This window comes from Phaseolus vulgaris, chromosome 3 (genome assembly GCF_000499845.2).
Source record: "Phaseolus vulgaris cultivar G19833 chromosome 3, P. vulgaris v2.0, whole genome shotgun sequence".
Classification (NCBI taxonomy): Eukaryota; Viridiplantae; Streptophyta; class Magnoliopsida; order Fabales; family Fabaceae; genus Phaseolus; species Phaseolus vulgaris.
Window position 1 is genome coordinate 41,574,584 of NC_023757.2, and position 22,488 is coordinate 41,597,071.

General features: G+C 32.8%; 3 protein-coding genes across 7 annotated transcripts; 1 reads left to right on the plus strand and 2 right to left on the minus strand.

Annotated features, from left to right (window-relative positions):
- Positions 1-8,006, minus strand: LOC137807782 (protein IQ-DOMAIN 31-like). 4 transcript variants are annotated; one of them, XM_068608571.1, is made up of 8 exons: positions 7,317-8,006; positions 7,135-7,174; positions 5,664-5,761; positions 4,752-5,009; positions 3,519-3,722; positions 3,362-3,436; positions 735-1,845; positions 1-446 (listed from the first exon to the last, which is right to left on the minus strand). In XM_068608571.1, exons 3-8 carry the CDS (start codon positions 5,745-5,747, stop codon positions 415-417), a joined length of 1,764 nt encoding a protein of 587 aa, XP_068464672.1. In that variant the 5' UTR covers positions 5,748-5,761; positions 7,135-7,174; positions 7,317-8,006; the 3' UTR covers positions 1-414. The 4 variants fall into 4 exon arrangements, with proteins under 4 accessions (XP_068464672.1, XP_068464670.1, XP_068464671.1 ...); XM_068608569.1 differs by having other exon boundaries at positions 4,752-5,012; positions 7,317-7,998; XM_068608570.1 differs by having other exon boundaries at positions 4,752-5,012; positions 5,664-5,779; positions 7,317-7,495.
- Positions 8,007-10,740: 2,734 nt separating this feature from the next.
- On the plus strand, positions 10,741-13,564 carry LOC137807783 (uncharacterized). The gene is made up of 6 exons (XM_068608573.1): positions 10,741-10,913; positions 11,052-11,160; positions 12,010-12,358; positions 12,600-13,083; positions 13,169-13,224; positions 13,309-13,564. Exons 1-6 carry the CDS (start codon positions 10,871-10,873, stop codon positions 13,354-13,356), a joined length of 1,089 nt encoding a protein of 362 aa, XP_068464674.1. The 5' UTR covers positions 10,741-10,870; the 3' UTR covers positions 13,357-13,564.
- A 1,688-nt stretch (positions 13,565-15,252) lies between these two features.
- On the minus strand, positions 15,253-19,076 carry LOC137807784 (ubiquitin-conjugating enzyme E2 2-like). Of its 2 annotated transcripts, none has more exons than XM_068608574.1 (6): positions 18,851-19,076; positions 18,235-18,377; positions 18,067-18,092; positions 17,438-17,527; positions 17,266-17,354; positions 15,253-15,695 (listed from the first exon to the last, which is right to left on the minus strand). In XM_068608574.1, the coding sequence occupies exons 2-6, from the start codon at positions 18,357-18,359 to the stop codon at positions 15,567-15,569; spliced, it is 459 nt and encodes a 152-aa protein (XP_068464675.1). In that variant the 5' UTR covers positions 18,360-18,377; positions 18,851-19,076; the 3' UTR covers positions 15,253-15,566. The 2 variants fall into 2 exon arrangements, with proteins under 2 accessions (XP_068464675.1, XP_068464676.1); XM_068608575.1 differs by having other exon boundaries at positions 18,726-18,852.
- Positions 19,077-22,488: the final 3,412 nt, after the last annotated feature.

The following is a 22,488-nucleotide window of genomic DNA, read 5'->3' on the forward strand; positions in this document are numbered from 1 at the left end:
TAACAGAACAATATGCTATATGACTGACGATGGGCAGTTAAAATCCTAAAAAACCAAATTCGCAAAAAAATCTCGCACGGCCATATTCTGGTTACCAGACCACACTTCAGTCCGGAACAGAGAAGTTCTGGTAACACCAAATACATGTTAAGGTACGTGCTAATGAGAATTGGACATTCCAGAAATCATGCCGAAAACATAATTAACTTTAGGTATAGTTGCATCATGCAAAACTAGAAACCTATAATGTACAAATCACCTTCAAAGCCCAAAATGCAGCAAGTGAAGAAATAACCTGAATTCAAGCACACCTATAGTCCTATCGATTCAACAATTCTCATCAAAGATACACATAAACCACACACGAGTTTCGGCCTCCTTATACTCCACTCTAGAACATCGGTCTTCCTCGAATTACCTCTTCCACTCTGCTTGAATTACCTTTCCTGCAAGCGAACAGACCCATTGATGATTATCATTCACAATAAAAAGAAGACATACTAGATTCAGATTGAAATTTGGGAGTTCACATCTGCTAAGTTGTTTAATTGTTAATAAAAGGAACTATACCGTTTCGGAATTTGCAATCTAGACATGTTTGGCATGATTAAGTTAATCTGGCAACTTAGCTAACAAAGTAATTTGAAATAGGTGAAATTATTTCGCAATATATTTAAAGCATTATACTTTTTGGGTGAATTTTCCAAATCACTATAGGAAAAACTATCTCATACCATTTCCATCTCTAGAAGTTGTTGATACAGTTCTGTCACTTCTGTTGCCCCCTTTGCCACCTGACTGACCTGATTGAACTGGTCTGTGTGTCCTAGGTGAATGCGAACTAATTTTGCTGTTAGTTGAGGACGGCAAAGAATGTCGCCGGGTCTGGTTGTTTCTTTCACTTCCATCTTGTCCAAATCTTGGGGATCCTTGTGCCCTCAACTTTGCCTTTGCAGATTCAGTTGCTGCCATGTAACTTGGCAATGTTGGACTATTCTGTATACCATTCTCTGCACGTTCCTGCTTTGCTACAATAGAGGCTTTTCGGTTTGGTTTCTGGTTTTCACTGCCTATTGGATCTTCCTTGTGACTCAAATCTCCATTTGTGAAGTGAGAATTTTCATCTTTAAAATTAGACTCTGGCAAATCTATGGGCTCATGTTTTACTTCATCAGAAATATTTTTATCTTTGGTTGTAATTTCAGTCAAGGGCTTCGATTCCACAGCCACTTGAATACTGCTTGGTGTGTCAAGGATTTCGTTACTAGCTGAAAGTCTAGGAGTAGTTTCTATATCCAGCACACTGGAAGCAGTTAATGATGCTTCCTTCTTGATCTTCTCATTAAAACTAACAACCTCTTGTTCCGAAACAGTAAGGGATGAGGTAACTGTGGCCTTTTCCAAATGTTCCTTTGGCATCTCTGTTTCAACTTCTGAAGGAACAACATTCTCAACAACAGGATTATGAACCTTTCTCAAGTTACGTTTAACCTTTTCAAACTCATTTTGTGTGTTTTCCTGCACGGGATCTGAGGGTTGACTTGGAATTTTCCTTGTGTTTCGTTTAGGTTTTTCAAATTCATGACTTGCTTGCACTGGGACTGAGTCAAAATTCGGAGTAGGAAGCTTCCTGTTAGTACGTTTTGACTTACTCGTTTGAGTATCGCCAACTGAAATACTGCCATGCTTCCTTTGAGCCTTAATATCCTGAATTTTCTTGGGTTGGGGAACTGGTTTCCAAAATTGAGATGCTGACCAGCGCTCCAACCAACTTAGGACTGAATTTGGATCACCAGGAACATATTGCAAACGCAGTGCCATTATTGTAGTTGACGAAGTAAAAAGCTGGAACAACAAACAACATTATCATGTCCAAGCTAACTGAGATCATAAAAGACAAATTCTAATAGAACTACAGAATTATAATACAGAAAAAAAACTATATTCACCCATAAATTTTAGTGTTAAGACAGGCACACAAGATTAGAAGGATTGCTTGTAATTGTGTAATGCACACACGAGTATTCTTATTTATAATAAAGAAGAGATGTAGTAATAAGGAACAAAATCAATAGTTAATAATGAGCAATATTTGCTTAGATATTTCCTTATTTGATGTAATCAAATCAAATCATATTTTTTCTATTTAATGTAACCAAATCATTTCTTTAACAGGGGGAATGGGAAACAGCAGGCCCTTATAATAATTTTTAGGCCCAATTTCATGTTGAAGGCCATGATGCTCAAACTGATAGTGTACAGAATTGTTTATAGTTGTAATCACTTCAGTATATATAGTAACTAACTGCAGTCAGTTTATGCTAAGCTGTCAGTTACTTAGATTAGCTGTAGTTTAGTCAGCATAGCTTGCTGTGCAAGCTATTCTGTTAGTTATGCTGAGCTCTAGTCTAGTCAGCATATCTTGCTGTGCAACCTACCGAGTCCATATAATTACATTTACATTACATGTACTTTAAAATTGGCAATGCAAATTCATTTTTAGTTAAACAAACCTTTCTCTTTCAGCTTAGCTTTAGTTTCTTCACATACAGTCAGTTTTATACATCTACAAATAAAATACATGCCATTTGAAATCCTGAGGAACCACAAAAGAAAATATAGATCTTTGATCCATACTATAAATCCTGTTCATTCAGGACTTAAAATTGCAGTTGTTACAGGATCATTTTACATGAAGACTAGGTAAGCATTAATTGAAGATTATTTACCTGATGAAACCAATAGCATTAGTGTAGCAAAAAATAACATTTTTTTTGGAATTGGTCCCTGTTTAGAGAAATTAATGGGGTGTTTCGTTGTCTCTCTAACAATGTTATTTACTCACTACATAGATTCAACTTCTTACATTTTTTTAAAAAAAAAAACTCTGTAATTAACTAATTTACAAGGAGAAACTAATTAGTATAATTAATAACATTAAATTTGTCCTACATTTATAAGTTCTTTCCAAATCTACCCTCAATATTAATGAGACATGGTTTCATATTTATTTGAAATACTTTTATTATATCCAATTCTCTTAATCTCTCTCATCATATTATATTTATTGCTCTTATTGCATGTGAAGAGACAAAATAAAGTTGTCAAAGTACATACAAGGCAAATTAGACTCCTAAAAAGCCTAAAGAACTAATGTTTTCCACCTACTATTTATTGAACTTGGAGAAATAACTCATAATTAAGGGTATTTTGTAAAAAAAATTATGTATGATACATTTTAGATTGGTTCTCATAAAAAGCATATTATTGTACATTCAAGAATGAAACTTACACAGAATAAGTAGCCAAAACAGAAAAACAAAAAAAGAACTTAACATGAACATGGTGTAATGTAAGTTACCTTAAGAATGAACGCATTTGCTGACAGCTTTGTAACTTTCGTGGATATAGCAATTGGCTTGACAAATTTTCCATCCTAAAGGTAAATGACATTGAGAAGGAAAACCATTAGCAATAGTTAAAAATATTTACCGAGAATTCAATTTTTGAAAAATTACCAGAGGGTTCAATATATTGCACTTCTCATGGATTTCAGATCCAACATTAGACTGCCTAACTCTTCCTCCACGAACAAGTGCTTGAAACTTGACAATACCATACATAGAGCATAATGTAACAACAGCTTGCCTCCTAACCAAGTGCCCGCGAATGAGTGCTTGCAACCTTATTATGCCTTTGAGGGCCCTAAATGCTCTCCGAGCCTTCATGAAAGAACTCCCATTAGTTGAGGAACAATGCCAAAAATTACAACTTATAACAAGCCATACAATCAAAACTTGATAAAGATTGTTTTGATAGGTCAAGAAATTCTTTGTACGCCAGCCTTTCATGAACATATTTATCAATTATCAAATTGTAAGTGAAGAATTGAAGAACTTAAGAAAGTCAAAGATTTTACTGATGAAATACGGTTTTCTATAAAGTGTCATAGCAGCGGGAACCACCAAATCAGGCAGAGCTTATCTTCATTAAGAAAACAATTTCCCAAATAAGGATAAAATAAAAGATAATATGAACTTTATTTTAGAGAAAATTATTCAAATTGCAACATGGACTTGACAGCTACTCTTGACAAATAAACACGTCAGTCTCAGATAAAATTTATAAAATAAGGTCTCAAATTTGAAAAGAAAAATGGGAAGGGGGGAAGACAAATTACAAACGCCCAGGGATTATAACTCTAAATATCACACTAAGAGTCAATGTTGAGTTCTAATAATAATAAATAACACTGAATCCTCTAAACCTCTTAATTTCTTGATCCACCAAAGCCTCCAAATCAGATGTTAAGATAATTTACAATAATAGCAGAAAATTAATTCCACTCATTTACTATCCTTTTGCAATATAGATTAAAACATAGTTTTCATATTTACAGTTCAGTTTTTCTTCATGATTAAAAGACGTTAGCAATTTAATCAGTAAATTATTCTATAAAACAGTAGTGGTGGATTGCATGAGTACTGATGGGACTTGGGTTTGATTCCTTGCTGCCCAAAATGTTAATGACAATAATAACAACCTTAATAAATAAATAATACTTTATTTTAAGAGCTTGTTACATATAAGTTACTACTGTAAGTATTTGGTAAACTAGTTAATACATGTAATTTGTAAATGATATATATAAAAGATATAAATTTTTCTATGTCTACTCATAGGACCTGTGTTTGATTCCCTCTAAGAACAGATTAATGGAATTGTATTCTATAAAACAGTGAATTGCTTACCAAATAACCCCTGAAAGCAGCTTGTGCCTTTGTTGCTGCTTCCTCCAGCCTCATTTTCTCTGGATCTAGTACATCCTCTTCATTAGTAGATCCCACTATGTCTATTTCTTGATTGCCAGGTAAAACATTTTCTGCTTCTTTGCTTTCCAGCTCCTGGACTTCATCATGATTGGGAATAATATTGGAGGCTGGTTCTAAGGTCAAACTCATTTCTGGCACTTTGGAGGTAACTATTACTCCTTCTTTTTTATTAACAAGCTTCTAAATGAAATTATAGTAAACTAAATCAGGTATTGAATTACAGATGGGGAAGATCATATTAAATACTATTACTGTGTCGACAAAAATAAGTTTAAGTGATACTTTCAACAATATAACAGAATCTATAATTCCTAGCAATATATGACTAATCCTAGGTTGTTTGCAAATTCAGATAAGTGTTAAGAAAGGTCAGCACAGTGCAAAAATAGCAACAAAAGTTAAGTCCCACGACACAACATCAACACCAAACCAGAATGTATTATTTAAAGGAGAACAGAATCTGTGTTCTCTACTTCCTGGTGACATTCTCTCTATCCATGACAACATTTGATTAACAGTACTGATGATGCCATTTGCATCAAAATTTAAAGGAAAAAGAGTGCTACCAACAAGCTCTCCAACACATCTCGCTTCTTATTTAATGAACCTCGCTCATGATTTTGTAGTTTTCAATACATTTTATCAAATCAAAAAGTGTAAAAAAGAGTGTTTTAGTGTCTTGCATTTTTCTTGAAGAAAAATAGATTTGGCTATTTATGTCATGAAAAAATTAATGTAATTTGAAAGAATGTGTGAATGCATTCGTGAAATATGAATACAGATTAACAATTAACAGAGAGGTGAAGTTGCCTTAACTATCACAAATATTACCTCTCTGCCTTTTGAAATATTTGATTTGGATGACTTTTTCCCAAACAGTACGGTTTTGATCCATTTTCCTGGTGACTTACCCATTGTGACCCGGGGACCTGTAAAAGAAGGTAAAACTGATCTCTCAATTGATCTCCACGATAGTTGCTTTATATTTGTAAATTTTAAAGTACATAATTATTCTGAAATCATGCAAAATGCCTGCTTGGCTTAACTAGATCACCAAATTCAATTAACTTAGAGCAACTAAAAAAATTTACAGTGAACTCATCAATTCCTTTAGTTAGCCAAGCATATAGGTGGGATAAATCTTGAAACTGGCATGCCCTCCATTTGATACGGGAAAGTATTCAGAAAAAAAAAAACAGCAAAATGTTATGATTTTCAGAAAGAAACAAATTGTAGGATCTCAGGCAACGAAATCACATTAAATTTATAGTAATATTCAAACAATATCTGAAGAAACATGTCAAAGATAATATTGAAGTTAATAGACCTTTAAACAAAAAACAACAAGTCCCCCTTTATAAAAGGGCATCTGGCGATGGGTTCTCAAGAAAATTTAATTATGCAAAGAAAATAACTTATATACTAATAACTTTTTTCCATTTCTGCAATATTTTTAGGTCAAACAGAACAGCAGGTTTTTCTTCCATGAGGATGTTAGTCTCAGAATAAATACCTTTCCTTATCAATAAAAAAAAATAATCAATGAACATGTAATCAACAATATCCTTTCAAACAAATGAAAACAACAATAGAAAAATATAACTTCCCAAATCAAAATCAAGTATTATCAACAATTTGGGATGACATAATTAATGACCAATCAACTATCAACAGTAAATAGACATAGACATCATGCACAATTAGTACCATCTTTTTATCTGATGCAATAATACAGCACCAAAAAAATGGTATCATGTCTATATCCTTTTTAATAAGATGCACCGTCACTCTTTGACTTTTCCCTAACCTCCACCGCTAAACCTCGACTAAAAAAACAAAAGCGCTATAAGCCACCGACAATCATAGCGTACGGAAAGGAAATGATGAAACAAAATACAATGCAAACTACGTTTGATCTCTCGAGCTCGAAGCTCCTGCCTGCTGAGTTTCGATTGAGCAGTACAAATCTAAAAAATTACAACTTAGACAGTAATCAATAAATAACACATAAGCACAAAACAAAAAGAGTTACTGACGCACAGCAAAATATGTAATTTAAAATGCAAAAATTGAATTCACCAAAAATCAAATATTGAACATATTTCACTAGAAATGCCGCAACACTGATAATGTATTAACGGACAGCAAAAGAGGTAATTTGAAATGCACCCATACAGAAACCCTAGAATCCACAAGATCTGCTACGTGCGAGAACTAGGAGGCACAGGACACTTCTCGGTCCTTGAATCAGTGTCTAAAATTGGTGCTAACAAGTTAGAATGAGGCTAGATCTGATGATTACCTGACCAATGTGGAACCTTTTCACTTCAAATCTACCATTCCTATGAACCACAACCAAACAATGAGAATACAAAAATAAAATAATAATTTATTTCCTCGTTTGTTTAGAATATATTCTAGAGCAAGAGGAGAAATATATACAGTGGAGTGCACGAGAGAAGAGAGAGAACACAAATTGTTTACCAATGGAAAGGACAGAGAGAGAAGAATGATCTAACGCTGCGTAAATTTTGTGGTTGCTTTGTTTGTTGCTGCTGCTCTCTGTAAACTGTGCTAGCTGGATGAGTGAAATTTGAAATAACAAAAATGTCTGAAAGAAAGCTGAAAAGCTTGGATAAGTTGTAGGGAAGTCGCCACGTGTCACTCATGCACATGCTATACCCTTGTTATAACCATCCGATTCAAAGACTTGGTGGGTTTGAATCGTTGACAATAGGGAATGGTTTAATCAAAGGGTGGAAATGAGAGTTTGTGCTGCACACGAGGACACACTATGAAAAAGTAGTGGCTGTGATTTAATAGAAGGTTGTTTCTGGGAGTCCCAGTACAGTTACTTCAAAACGAAGTGTTCCAGTTTCTTTAATCTTTATCCCGAAGCATTGGTAAATGACTTTATGGCCCCTGCATCTCGAAGTATGGTTCACGCGGGGAGGCGCGTCTGGGAGAGTTAAACCGTTAGTTGAATGAGGTGGATGGCAGAGATGAAAGCGCGTGGCGTGTACTGAAGGTGGTTTGCGTGGTGCGAGGTTTGAAAGCCACGGTGGCAGGAACAGTGTGGGAGATTGCGTGGAGCATGCGACAAAGAGAAAGAGGAGGATGTAAGGGAGGGTGGTGCAGTGAAGTTAACGACCCCACCTTATCACTGTCCGTAATAAACGCACCATATACATGCTGGTTTTGTATTTAAGGGCTGGCATAGGTGATTTTAAGTAAAATTTATTATTTGTCTCTTTACAATCAAAATAATAACTTGGATCTTATCAAGTTCACCACTATTATTTAGAAGTAGTGCGAACACAGTCACTGCTTATTAATATCCATATTTTTATTTTTTATTATTATTATATATATATATATATATATTTAAATAAAATATAGATTTAAGTGTATATGTATGTACGAGAGACACACAAAATATGAAAGATAAAAAAAGAGTATGAAAATCATGTTATTGGGTTCTAAGAGATTTAAAAAAAAAAAACTGTAATAAAATTCTAAAAATTCAAATTAAAAAACAACATGTTCTAAAAATTATAGAAATGATGATAGATTTCATAAAATTAAATTAAAAAAAATTGTTCTACATTCGAAACTGCTTCTCATAATTTAATTGTGTAAAACTAATTTAATTGAAAATCTGAAAATTTTGATCATTGAACGCTTCTCATAATTTAATTGTGTAAAACTAATTTAATTGAAAATCTGAAAATTTTGATCATTGAACGAGAGATTTTCTTTTTATAAAAAATTCTCATTGGTGTAGTTGTTGGCTAAGTATTTTGTTCATTAGACAACTAAAAGTTGTTAAGTGTGTTGATGACTTTGGTTGGGTGAACGTAATGGTAATCGGGTGAATTACAATATATGTTTGATTTGATCAGTGAGCCAAATGCTAGCTAAGTGATAAGGGGTTTTTTTAAACTTTGAAGAAACTTGACTTTAAATTTTTATAAATTTTAAAATGTATTTATCTTCTTACCAATATATTGTATTTGAACATTTTATAACGTAGTGTATGATGATTTTTCAATTTATTGACATTTGATTTAAGTTGGATGTATATAATGAAAATTTATGATAAAATGTTTGTATGTGATGTGAAGTATGATGTATATATAATTATTTGTTGTGAAGGGGATATTGTGTTAAGATGTTTAAGATATATATTGAATTTGAGATTTGTACTAATGAGATATTCAAACTCTACTAAGATATTGGAATCATAGATGAAGATTATAAAGTGATTAGAGTCAATTGAGATTTATATGACTTAGTTTACAGTGTGAAAATAAAATAAAATTGGTTTGACACATCATAGAAATTTATCCTTTCATATAAGAAGACTTAGCTCTTATTGATGTAGTTTGTGTTGAAGAAACAACATAACGAATGTAATATGACAAATGCAGATCTCTTAGTCAAATTCAATACATATATAAGTGTTTTGACATGAGTTGTAAAATATATATATATATATATATATATATATTTGTGAGAACCACGTGAATTTGTAAGTATTAAAAAATTAAAGTTTTTTAAACTTTAGTTTAGCTTGTATTTATGCTTTTTTTTATCCATAGTAATGATAGTGTGTTATAGCATGAATGATATTGAAAAATAGACTTGAAAATGTTGTAAAACTATACACTTCATTTATTTTGTTTTAGACGGAAGTACATTGTTTAACAAATATTAAAAAATATAACACTAAAATGCGTGGAAAAGCTTTGAGTGATGAAATTTGTAAAATAAATGAGTTGTAAAAAGTGTAACTATATTTAAAAACTATACACTAAATTCTTATTCAACAATGCAATAGTAAAATCATCTATAAATAATAAATAATGACATTTTAATAATTTATCAAAGAGAGGTAAATATAATTATCTACAAATAACTGCTGAAATAAATAAAAAAATATTATGTAAAACTGACTACACTGCCCCTCTATATTTACTCATATTGTGTCTGATTCCTGTCTCCTTTTAACATTATTTTGACCTCCGTTCTGATAGCAATGTTAAGTAGTGTGAAAGATCACTAAAAACAGAGTGCAACACATAAAAATCACTAAATCTTTCATAAACATGTTCATTTAATTTTTTGTCAACCAACAGATTTTAAGCAAATCCAGAGAAGAGGAAGATATCAAGGGAAGGAATTTTCAATTCATATAACTGACCACAATAATAAAAAAATCATTTACACAATAAAAAATTACCTACAAATAAATTTTATATTCATTATTTTATTAAATACTAAAATAATAAATATACTAATAAAAGAGATATTCACAAAAATTTAGAACTAATAATATTTGAAAAATAAATATGGTTCATTATTGATGTTAGTTTTAAAATGTTTAATTAGTATAATTTTAATTTTACTTAACTGACTACTTTTTCTAATTTATTTTGTTAGTTAATTTAGGATAGTGAAAATGCTTATATACATTAACATTAATTAATCTAAGTTATTTAGTATTTGAATTAAAAATATCAATTTGAAATAAACGATAGGGATTTTGTCAAAATCAACTACTTTAATTGTGATTCTTTTACTTAAGCAGGATGTCTGCTTCCCTTCTCATGTGTAATAATTGACCCTTTTAATAATCAATTAAAAAATAAAAAATAATACTAGTTAATATCTTTTAAAAACAAGGACTACATATATACTATAATCTACTCTTTAATATATAAATATATATTATTTATCCTTTAATAAATAAAATTTAAATATTTAAGTCAATACAATTATTTAGCAGTTTTTTTTTTACAATCTCACACGAAACAAAGACGGAATAAATAAAGCGGTTTTTTTAAAATTTGAAATTCAAAAAAGACATTAGAAACTGACATGGGAGTTGTTCCATCCACCACAACCAGGCCCATTGCATCTTTTCCCGCTCATTGTCACTTTTATTAACGCTTTTCTCGTTTTCTATTTTTATATTCAAAACATCAGAAACCACAAAACCAACCACTAAGTACTGGTTTTCAATTCTGAAGCAGAAGATGGAAATGGAAGAACCTGCCAAAGAACAGCCCCTCTCTGTTGGTACTCTCTTTCACCCAATTCTCTGAATTTACCTTTTTATTTATTTATGCATGTCTTTGTGCAGAGTCACAGTGACAACAGTAATGGTTACGTCAAATTTGGTTATCTCAATTGAACTGTGCGGTGGTTCTGTTTCAGGGAATTCTGCGGGATCCAAACTCCAGAGGTACCCCCTACGATCGTCCTCTAAATTCAAGGAAAGCAAACCAGACCTACCTGATCGCATCAATTCTTCTGAATCTAAAAGGTACTTTCTCATGTATTGTTGTTATGAAGTTAGATTAAGTCATTAGGTGTTTTTTTGATTGAGAGAAAATTTCATTTACCTGTACTCTTGTCTCAGAATCTATTTGAAATTTCGAATTTTCATCTCACCAATTTGCTTCTCATATGAAGGGCATTCTCTGCACCAATAACGAATATGGAGCATGTGATTCGATGTTTTTTTGGGCTTTACCTAGTTAAATGGTCTATATTGTACTGATTTAGGCATTAGTCATCTATGAGGAAAAAAAAACTTAGTCTCTATATTTTTATTATATTAGTACAATTTGGTTCTTGTTATTAATGTGATTTTTAAATTTGACGCTTTAAAACATGAGTTTAGTCCTTATAAGTACTAGACGCTTTAAAACATGAATTTAGTCCCTAAGGTTCTTTCACTCATAAGGCCAAATTATTTGTTTTTTTTTTTGTGTGTGGAAAACTTGCAAATTATGTACTCTGCAAGTTTAGGCCTTAACTTTCTGTAATGAAAAGGTTTATGTTCCACTTTTTTTATCTATCTTAGCTTGTGTTTGGGCATTGAGACAGTGCTCAGGAAATCACGTGGTAGTTGAAAATCCCACGTTCACAAAAATAAACAGAATAAATCATATATAAATGAAATTATAAATTCATTTATTTTCTTAATATTTTAGATTAGAAGTGTCTCAAGATTTAAATTCTCAGAATTTAATTCTTTTAAGTTCTGATATTAGTTACGGTACTTTTACTTGCTTCTATGTTTGCACTGTCTCTTCTCAAGGCAACATGATAAGTGGTTTTTGGTATGAGCTGTGAAATTGGAATTTATTGTAAACACTTTCATTTTCAGAGGGTTAAGTACTCCATGTGTAAGCAGAAGTGTTGGTGGTCAGTCTACTGGTGCTAAACCACCAAGGAGACTCTCCGTTCCTGTCAAAGCCTCTTCCTCTCCAAATCCAAAGTTTGGCCACATTACCCCAATCTCAGAGACCAGAAAAATTAGGTATGGCAATAGCCAAGGGTCTCAAAGCAGAAGTCAAACACCGGCATCTGACAGTTCCAAAACACCCGGCCGAATGAAGTTCAATCTCCTATCTTCCTCTTCATATTGGCTAAACCAGATCAAGCTGTCTGAATCTGCTGCTAAGCACTCAATTTCACTTGGATTCTTCAAACTTGCTTGGGAAGCAAGATGTGAGGTAACAATATCAGTAGATATTACAAACATAAATTTTCTGCATGTTTCAATTTTCTTTCCTTTTACTTCTTTAGGTTCAAATATATTTTTCATTAATTCACCTTTTTTGTCTGCCGTATTATCTTTACGGATTGCAATTTGCCGCAGAAAACAGTATCTCTGCCTTGTTCTTTTTGTTAACTAATTGAACCCTGAACCCTTTTTCGTTTCATGATTCCTTGGTTCAATGGCAACAACCATAGCCGTTCCCGATGATGCAAGACGAGCTAAAATCTTATGTGCAAAGACATGAGCTTGCTGAACTCGGAGAAGTGAAAGAACTGCTTCAAAGCTATTACATTGCAGAAAATATAGAGCAGACCCCAGTTTCTGAAAGCATTTCGCAGGTGCTAGAGGAGGAGGGAACTCGATCCTCTGATGATGGAGTACACTGCTGTTCTTCATCCATCATGGATACTGAAAAAGTGAAACCCGAATCATTGGAAACCGAATCCACACCATTATCTCCTGTTAAAGCAGAGCCAACAAAGAAGGAAACTGGCCAAAAGAATAACCTCGGATCCAGGTTGAGAGAAAATCTCAAAAAGAACTCTGCAAATTCAACACCTGTTTCTGAAAGGGGGAGCTCTAGGTTGGTTAAAAAATCAAAGAAGCCAACTAAGCAACAAACTAAGAAGGAAAGGAGCGAGCTCAAGAAACAACCACAAAAATCTGATGTTATTAAAGGCAAGAGTCCAAAAATAGTTAACACTGATGACATTTTTTTAGTTCAGCTAGTCTAACAATATCTCGTGATCATTTTCTTTCACAGTTCCAATTAGCCCTACAGGTTCTGTAGACAATGCACAGGGAAACAAAGAAAATATGGTAACTTACTATTAAGTATAATTTTTGACAAAGTTGTGAAAAGGGGGTTATGTGACTAACATGTTTTGCTTCTTTCACGTGTAGGACGTTCGGTCAACTGATGAGATCAGTTTGTTGACAGAAGTCGCGTAAACAAGATTGCAGATCTTAAGTTTGTAATTCTCAAACTTTGCCTACTGTACTTTATGTTTGCCCAGTTTGTTGTCTATATATATAGGAAAACGGGTGAAAATTGTTGTCACCGTTTTGTGCTTCGTGTCTTGATGTGTGTTAATCAAACCAAACTGTATTGAATATTCTGGCAAGTGCTTTTTATATAATAATATATATATTTTGCATACACATGGATTTCAGACGTAATTAGCATGTTTAAAGTTATTATTTCTTAAATGATTATACGGATTTCAACGTTATGATATGTTTTGTGAATATATACGTTAAAATCCATAATGTTTAAATTGGAATATGATATATAACGTTTAAATTTGAAATATGATGCCTAAATATGTCATAATAATAATATCGTCCAAATTGAGAAAATTTTAACCTGAATTTAGATTCATTTTAACCAAACAATATATTCTCTCTTTCTTTAGAAGAAAATTCGTGTTTTCCAACATGTTCTTGGGACTGAGGTTGGCTGATATTTTCTGTTTTTTCAAATGATTAATGTATGGGTTTGAACATAAATTATGTTAAACGTGATTTTTATTATAAGAATATGAAAGCACAACTTTATTTAAACTATTATAAAAATTGTCAAACTTTTAGTATACATATTTAAATAATAATGTCAAATATTCTTTGAAATGATGAGTATATTTTGTACGCTTAAATGTTGTAACATTATTAGAAGCGAACCATCATTAACTTATGTAATAATAAGAAGTGATACCCAACACACTTTTTAATATATTCTTTATTATTACTTAAAATTTACTAATAGTAAATAAATTGTGTAGGATATAACTTTTGATTTATATTCTAATATTTTTTACCAATAATGTTTCAAAATGATAGAATAAAAAAAGCGTTTTACCAATTGCATTTTAAGGTAAATAAACATATACAACTTTTTCTTTTAAATATCAGGAAAATTTCTTACAATCAAAATCAGTATGAATTCAGAACATAATTATTAGCTTTGTCTAATTTATTTAATTTTTTAAACTTTGATGAGATTTTTCCACATTCTATGAAAAATAAAAGCTAAATTTACATATTATATTTTATTCGTACAATATACAAACTAAACAATAGTAATTTATTTAAGCTTGTCATTGTTTAAGATTTCTGCCAGACATTCCACCAATGTTGTCAAACAATTAAGTGCATGTTTGTTTGATTATCATAAAACTGTGTAAACTATTCCCACCTTCTAAACTATGCTCAGTAAATCCATATTTGTCAAGCAAATCCCTCTATATACGAAATAAACCTATGGGCTTCCTATATATATAAAACATATTTGTTTGCAATATATTAATGTTGAACAATTCAAATAATATTTTAGGTTAAATATAAATAATAATAATTTGTTTGCAACATATTATATTAAATAGATATATTTATATTTTTTTAATCATTAAACAAGACCTAAAGAGTCAAACTTACAAAGTCATTGAAAAATATAGCCCTCACCGTGACCTTATTAAAAAGAATAGTTTCTTAACAATTACTTTATTATGTTGTATTATAACTGTATATAATAATAACCATATACAATAAATGTATTACATGATAATATAAGAAAATGTGTAATTGCTAATAAACTTATTTAGGTTGATAGGACAGACTTTTGACGTTATTAGGTCCTTTTTATGCGAATCAGGTCGAGTTTAAAACAAATTAAAAGTCATTCTTAGATTGTTTTTTCTTATTATTATTTTAAGGTCATACTCAGATATAATAACGTCTAACCTAAGTTATTTTCACATCTAGAGCTGTGATCAATCACCTCATTCAGGCAGATACGTCGACTTCACAGTCACACAAGAGAAGGTTGAAAGCAAAATCAAACATGCAATGTGACAATGAAATCATTGAAATTGAAGCTAGTTTAATAAAGCCTTGGTATCATAACCAGTTCAGAAGACTACAACTTATACATTGAACCGTGTTAGACAATAATCCAATTCAAATTGACAGAATTCTATAATATAATACATGAACTGACATGAACAATGCATAGACTACGATTGATTAAACATAAGGTAATCCTAACATTCAAAACAGTAAGGAATGACATGAAATTCAGTAAGTTGGCACAATGATTCTTATAGGCAGCAGTCCAACCTAATTCATGTCTTCAAAGGCCCACAGACATATGACGGGTGGTGAGCTTAGTCAGCTGTCCAACTTTGCTCCACAATTTCTCTAACTCGTCTATTGTACTCGCGCTTGTTTGCACTAAACGTCCGAGCTGCTTCTGAATTTGCAGGAGAATTTGGGTTGGGATCACAAAGTAATGACTGCCACAGAGTAATAATTACTTTTCAGAAGTAATGGAAACATTTTAACTACTATATATCAAACATGTCAAAGACTAGTACCATGAACTTAGCAATTTAGACATGCACAATTACTTCTCAACTACCCTGGACTGAGATATCACAGCCACGTTATATCAGAATGGAAAACAATAAAGTGTAACTTATCCCCAATAAATGGTGTGCACTCTGACAACAAGAGAATACTGATACCATCTTCTGTTACAAACCCAGAAAAAGAAAAAAAAAACGAAATAAAGTTAATAAGAAAATGAAATATGAACAGAAAAGGGAAAGTATTCTCCTTACAAAGGTTTCCCCATCACAGAGTTGTCCCTTTCACAACTGAGCTAAACCTCCGTTTTCAGACAATAATCAATTACTGATCCATATTCTACTCCCCTACCCCCACGCTGTTAAACTAACTGCCCAACTGATCATGTTACTAACTCTAGCAACTTTGCCTTACTTGTATCTCTAATTAGTTGGCATTGCTGGGCCTATTTATTTCCTATCATTCCTCTGATATTGACCCCATCATGGTCCTAGCACAGGGAGACATTGGAACATGGTGCTTACCTTGTAGCGGAAGCACACTTACCAGGTTCAATTACCATTGTCCAATGAGTTCCAATAATCACATTTAGCGCATCCTTAAAATGCCTCATCATGCCTAGGACCTCCCCCTTAAAGAAAATGAACCCCCCTCACCAAAAAAAAATATGACATGCTTCTATCTTATATGTTTGGTTTTGTGATTTATATTAGCAAAAAATTCCATTAAGATAAAAGCTCACAAAGAGGATGATCTGAAATCCTTCTAAATACAATAACCATGAAGGGAGGGAGGGGGAGAGGAATTGAAAATACATCATATCCGAACAACAATGCAGTCTCTTAAAAGGTCAGACCTAAAATAAATTCTTACAAGCTCCTTATACCCATAAACAAGGAAACTAAAAAAACGAAGCTGTTCTATTAAAATGTTTCACAGACTTAAAGGCTTAAAATTCTGGAACTACACTACAATTGACAGTAATGAGTTCAAACATTTAGCAGGGATAAGAAAGGACTGACAGACGATAAAAGAATCATTAAAATTGAGAGCGAGTAAATCAAAAGAAAATGCCTTGAAATTTGTAAAGAGAAGAAAATGATAATCTTATAAAGAAAATCATGTTCCTGAATTGCATTCTCCATTTTTTGTTGAAACTGTGAAATTAATGGTGTAAAAGGGAAAGCCAAGTTAACATTGCAAATGAATGAAGACATGAATCAGCAAACAGCAAGGGACATTTAAAAGGAAAGGTAATGCCTTGAAGCAGATAGCACTTCAATAGACAAAAAGACATAAATAATTTAAAAAGCCACAGGATCTTGCATTAATTTGTGCAAAATGTTGGATGGTCATGCATAGGTCAAGGCGGACAAACCAGACCTCAAGTCTGGAACTAATTGTGCAGATATAAGTGCTTGCTCTTCTTATTGTAATATACTAACAATGAAATGAAAAGAAATGTAGAATTGTTGACAATATTATACAAGATAATACCTGGATAGAAGTGAGTATTGCAGCTACGTCGTATATAGGACTCCATTGATTTTGTAATATATCCAAACAAATACTTCCATCCGCATAAACTTCCCACAGAAGAAAAACGACATTACTAGTTAGATAGGTAATTTATGTATAAGAAGATTAATCATTTCCACCTAAAACTTACTGTTTGGATGAAACATTCGAGAGACAAATCGTACAGTTGGTGGCTTGTTAGGATAATCCTCAGTAAACTGGAGAGTCAACTTAAACGTGCCTAAATAATTCAAAATGTGAAGACATTGTTGTGATAGGGTTAAGAGAGAAAAATGTGACTTCCAAGTATATGAATAAGATTTACTGATTATGAGCATCCAATTTTCATTTAACTTTTCCAGACCATAATACAGCTTCACGAAGAAAGAAAAATTTAGTTTAATATTCCAACAAAATATCCTTCTCTTGTTAATGTAAATGCAATCTCTAATATTAACATAACAAGAACAAAAGACTTATTCCACTAAGTCATCACCTCTGACAGAAACATAAACCAATATAAAAAAGAAACAATATAAAACTAATGTATGACAATATAATAAACAGAAATTAGAATTAATACTGCCAAATGAGAACCCAAAAAGAAAACAGTGGTAGCAACGAAATTGTTCCAAGATAGTAGCTATGGTAAAAACAAGCTCATCAAATATAACCTAACCAGTAGCGTAGCATGCAATGTACAAGATGGCTAAATAACTGATATGACACATGCATAAAAGAATTTCCAAGATAGGAATCATAGTAAGAGGACAGACTCACCTCCGTCCCATGGAGTATCATCAGGACTGCAATCCAAAGCAGACAAGAAAGCAGAAATTGCTTATCCATCCATACTTAAACAAAGCGGGGGAGGAAAATAAAACAAAACGAAGTGACTATATTATATAAGTAAACATCGCACCGCATCTTCTATCCAATTCAACTCACCCAAATATGACAGCATTCCACAGCATTATGTTGTTATCCTGAGGGGCACCACTGATTCCTGCAGGTGGGTCTTGTTGCAGCCTCTTGAAATCTCTCATGAGCCTCTTCCTAGAGGGAGTAGACATTGCTACCACCGAGAAACACTAACAGCCACAAGAGAGAAAACACGAAAGACTTCAATTTTCTTTTCAACAACAAAAAATAGAGGCAAAACCTAGTTCACCACTATATGCACAAGAACACACACAGACACACATATACATATATATATATATATATATATATATATATATATATATATATATATATAGAGTATAACTCTCAAAATTTTCACAATCATTCCCAGGACAACGACTCAGGCCAAATAGTTTCACTGGTCTCGTACTAAAGCTTCATCCGAAACATAACAAGAACAAACCCCAAAATTTTGAAAAAAAAGTGGAAATTTCCGAGGAACATTGAAAAGGGGGTTTTGATGCAGATCCACCTACCAATCATCGACCGTTAGGCCATAACAAACGCAAATTGAAAGGAACAAGATAACAAATGAATAAAAATAATGATAAAAAAACGAAGTAATTGAAAGTAGAGGTAAAAGGAGAAGAAATTGAGTCACCGATGTGTGTGAGTGGGAATGATAGTGAGAAAGAAGAAGCAAGAGCAATGAAAGATGGAGGATTGTGGGATCCAAAGTGGTGGCGGCAGAGAAAAAGTTAATAATGCTTCAATCTCACGATATTGATACGCGGATTTAAGAAGCGTACGTGCCGTAACTGTGTCTATGTCTGTCTCTCATCAGCCTTTCCAACACCCCGTTTAAAATATGGCATATGTTTTGCTCCAATTTTTCACGTACGAGTAATATTAAATTGGAATAAAAAGCATTTTAAACACATTCAACTTTTACCTTTCTACATACAATTAATAAACATCAACTATTATTTTACCTTAATTAATACTTACTCTTTTATTATTACTTTAATAGGTCTTCTCATTAAATTGATATTTATAGTTTTTTTAACTCATTTGATTAATAAAATAAATTTTAAAACAATTGTAAAATTATATATTTATAAAATGATTGCATTCTCTTTATTACTATAAATTAATTTTAATTGAATATTAAAATTAATTTTATTATTATCATTATTAATATTTTTTAGTATTATTCCACACTTTCATTTTTTTTCTTTTGTCATCCAACACTTTCTCTCTCCCTTCTCTCTTCAATTTCTCTTTCACACCTCATCTATTCTAAAATTTGATCACGTCATGTTGTGGCTGGGGAGTCAGGTTACATTTCTACCCGATCAGATTTTCAAACAGAAAAAGTGCATTTTTATTCTAAAGATTCTTTATTCTCTATTTTTCTTTATGATTTAGTCACCAATCTTAGTGGGTCAATTGAGAAAATTGTTTCTCTCAATTTGATTAATCTCATACTAAAATTTGGTAATATTTGAAAAAATTGCTATAGGTACCTAAATTTTAGAGTGGTTCCTCCGTTTGAAGTAGAATTTCCATCAGAATAAGGAATTTAAGGTAAAAATTCTGAGGTCTTGTGAGATTGCTTATGGGCTGAAAATCAACTTTAATAAATCAAAGTTGGCTACTATAAATGTTGAAAGAAGCTCCCTTGATCTATATGCTAAATCTCTAAACAATACTCTGATGAGGATACCTTTCAAGTATTTAGGACTAAAAGTAGGAGGAAATCGAAGAAAGAAACAGTTTTGGAAGCCAATTCTAAATAAGTTGCGCGACAAGTTGTGCGCTTGGAAAAATGGATATTCTTTTCATTGGCGGGAAGGATTTGCTTAATCAATTAAGTATTAATTGTCATCCCTCTATTCTATTTATCCTTCTTTAAAGCAATAACGGTGGTTTATAACAAAATTATTAGTATTCAAAGGAGCTTCATATGGGCGTGGGGCAGTGAAAAAAGAGTTATTTCTTGGGTTAGTTGAGAGAATGTTTGCAAACCTATGGAAGAAGATGGGTTGGGAATTAAAGATGCCAAAAGGTTTAACAATGCTTTACTGGCAAAATGGAAATGGCGGTTAGTGTGTAATGAACAAGGAAAGTGGAAAGACATATTAGTTTCCAAATATGGGTTGGAATCAGGTTGTAGGAAAATCCAGTCTTGGTGGTAGCGAGATTTATTCAAAGTATGCGGTGAGGGAGAAGAAGCAGGGTGGTTCCAAAAAGCTTTACAATGGAAAATTGGTGTCAAGGATAGAGCTGGATTTTGGGAGGACGGGTGGCTAGGTAGAGTAACCTCATGTGTTTGTATCATAGGTTGTATTCTTTATCCTTGGATTAGGGGATGGTAGTGGGAGAGGTAGGTTTATGGGAAGACTCAGGGTGGAGTTGGCATTTAAGGTGGAGGAGAATCAGGTCTGAATGGGAAGCTTTGCAAGAAGAACATATGCTTAGAATTATTTCTGCGTGTATTTTTAATAGGGAGCTAAAGGACAACCAAATTTGGGAAGGAGATATCTCAGGGGAGTTCTCGGTTAAATCTACTTACGAGTGTATAGCGTACCAGGACTCTAGTAACTCTCTTGGCATTTTCAATCAGTTTTGGCAAGTTAAAGCATTACTCAATGTTTTAGCTATTGCCTGGAGGTTCTCTTGAACAAAATGTCAACTCGAAGAAGTTTGATTAGAAGAGGAGTGGTAGTCGGTTCAACTATATGTGAGATGTGCCAAGATTTGGAAGGGTCGACTCAACATTTGTTCTTAGAATGCAGTGTTGCACAGAGGGGTTGGTCTCTGTGTTTTAGATAGTTAGGAATTCTGTTCGTTCAAAATAAGGATTTAAGAATCACTTTGAAAACTTTCATTTGGTTCATATGAATGCTAAACGGAATATGGTTTGGAAGGGTGTGTGGGCGACAGTCGTGAGAGGCATTTGGGAGCAAAGGAATTCTATTATCTTTAAGCTAGGGAAACCTGATGTGGAAGAAGTCTTTCATTTAGCACAACTTCAATAGTGGTTATGGATGAAAAATAGGATGCATGCATTGTCTTTCTCATTCTCGGTTGATATTTGAATACAGACTTATGTATTAAAAGCTATAGGTAAGTGACAAGGTTTGTTTTTGTGCCTGTGTATTTTTAGATCTGGTTGAGAAAAGGTTGTAGATCAATTATTTATAGTGCCTGTGTAATGAAATGTGCACATATATCTAGTCTCTAGTAGGCACTGTTGTTGAAGGGATCTTTTCTGCCTTGAGAGGGAGGTTTTACCCTCTGCCTTAAGAGACAAAATAGATTTGTAGTTTGCATATGTCTGCGGCAATAGCTTGCTCTCAGGTGGAGATTCATCATAAAGTGGAAGGGTGAGGAATTTTGTTGAACCTGGCTTTAAGTCATAAGCATGTATCGGCTTTAATGATGCTGAGGTTTTATGTTTGAGGCTTTAATTTTGTTAATACATTTGAAGTGGTGCCAACTCTGTGCTTATACAGTTCGGAAGGTGTATATATATACTCCAAAATTGGTTGATGGTGGATTTAAGAGTTGTGCAACATTGGAGTTGTAGGGTGGGAGATGTAGGAGAAATTCTCAGAAGATTTCTTTTTATGTATATGTGTTAGTTTGGTGTCTTGATGCAGATAGATTTGGTCTTGGAAAATTTGATTTGTTTCTTTGTTTTCCTGTGATGATTGGTTACTGGATGATTGGAGTGTGGGAGTGGGATGGTGTTGTTGGAGGTGCTTTGTGTATTAAAGGAATATTTGTATGAGCAAAACATGTGCCTTCTACAAAGTATACAACTTTTGTAGGTGCTGAAGCTGTCTTTAAAGCAGGTAATGGCACTGATTAAATATTTTGGGGTTGAGAACTAACATTGTTTTGTTATGGAAGGGTGGTTTGGACCCAAATCTGATTATTGCTTGCTTTGCTCTTTAAGAAGTGTAGGCAGTGTTAGGTGGTCATGTAGGGAGTTTTACCTTGCGTTCTTTTCTGATTTGGATTCTCTTGTTACCTGTGTTACGGGCATATCCTGCTTTGGTTAGCTATACTATGATATTTGTATAAAGGTTCCTTTTTAATTTATATTTATTTTTTGTTGAAAAAAAAATGTTTGGGAAACCGATCAAGTACCTGATTAAAACATGTACCTGATTAAAACATGAATCACACAACTTAAATAATGTTGGTTACAAATAATAAATAATATGGTTCCAAATAATAGAACGTTCGGCAAACCAGTATAACAAATGGAGTATTAAGATGTGTAATATT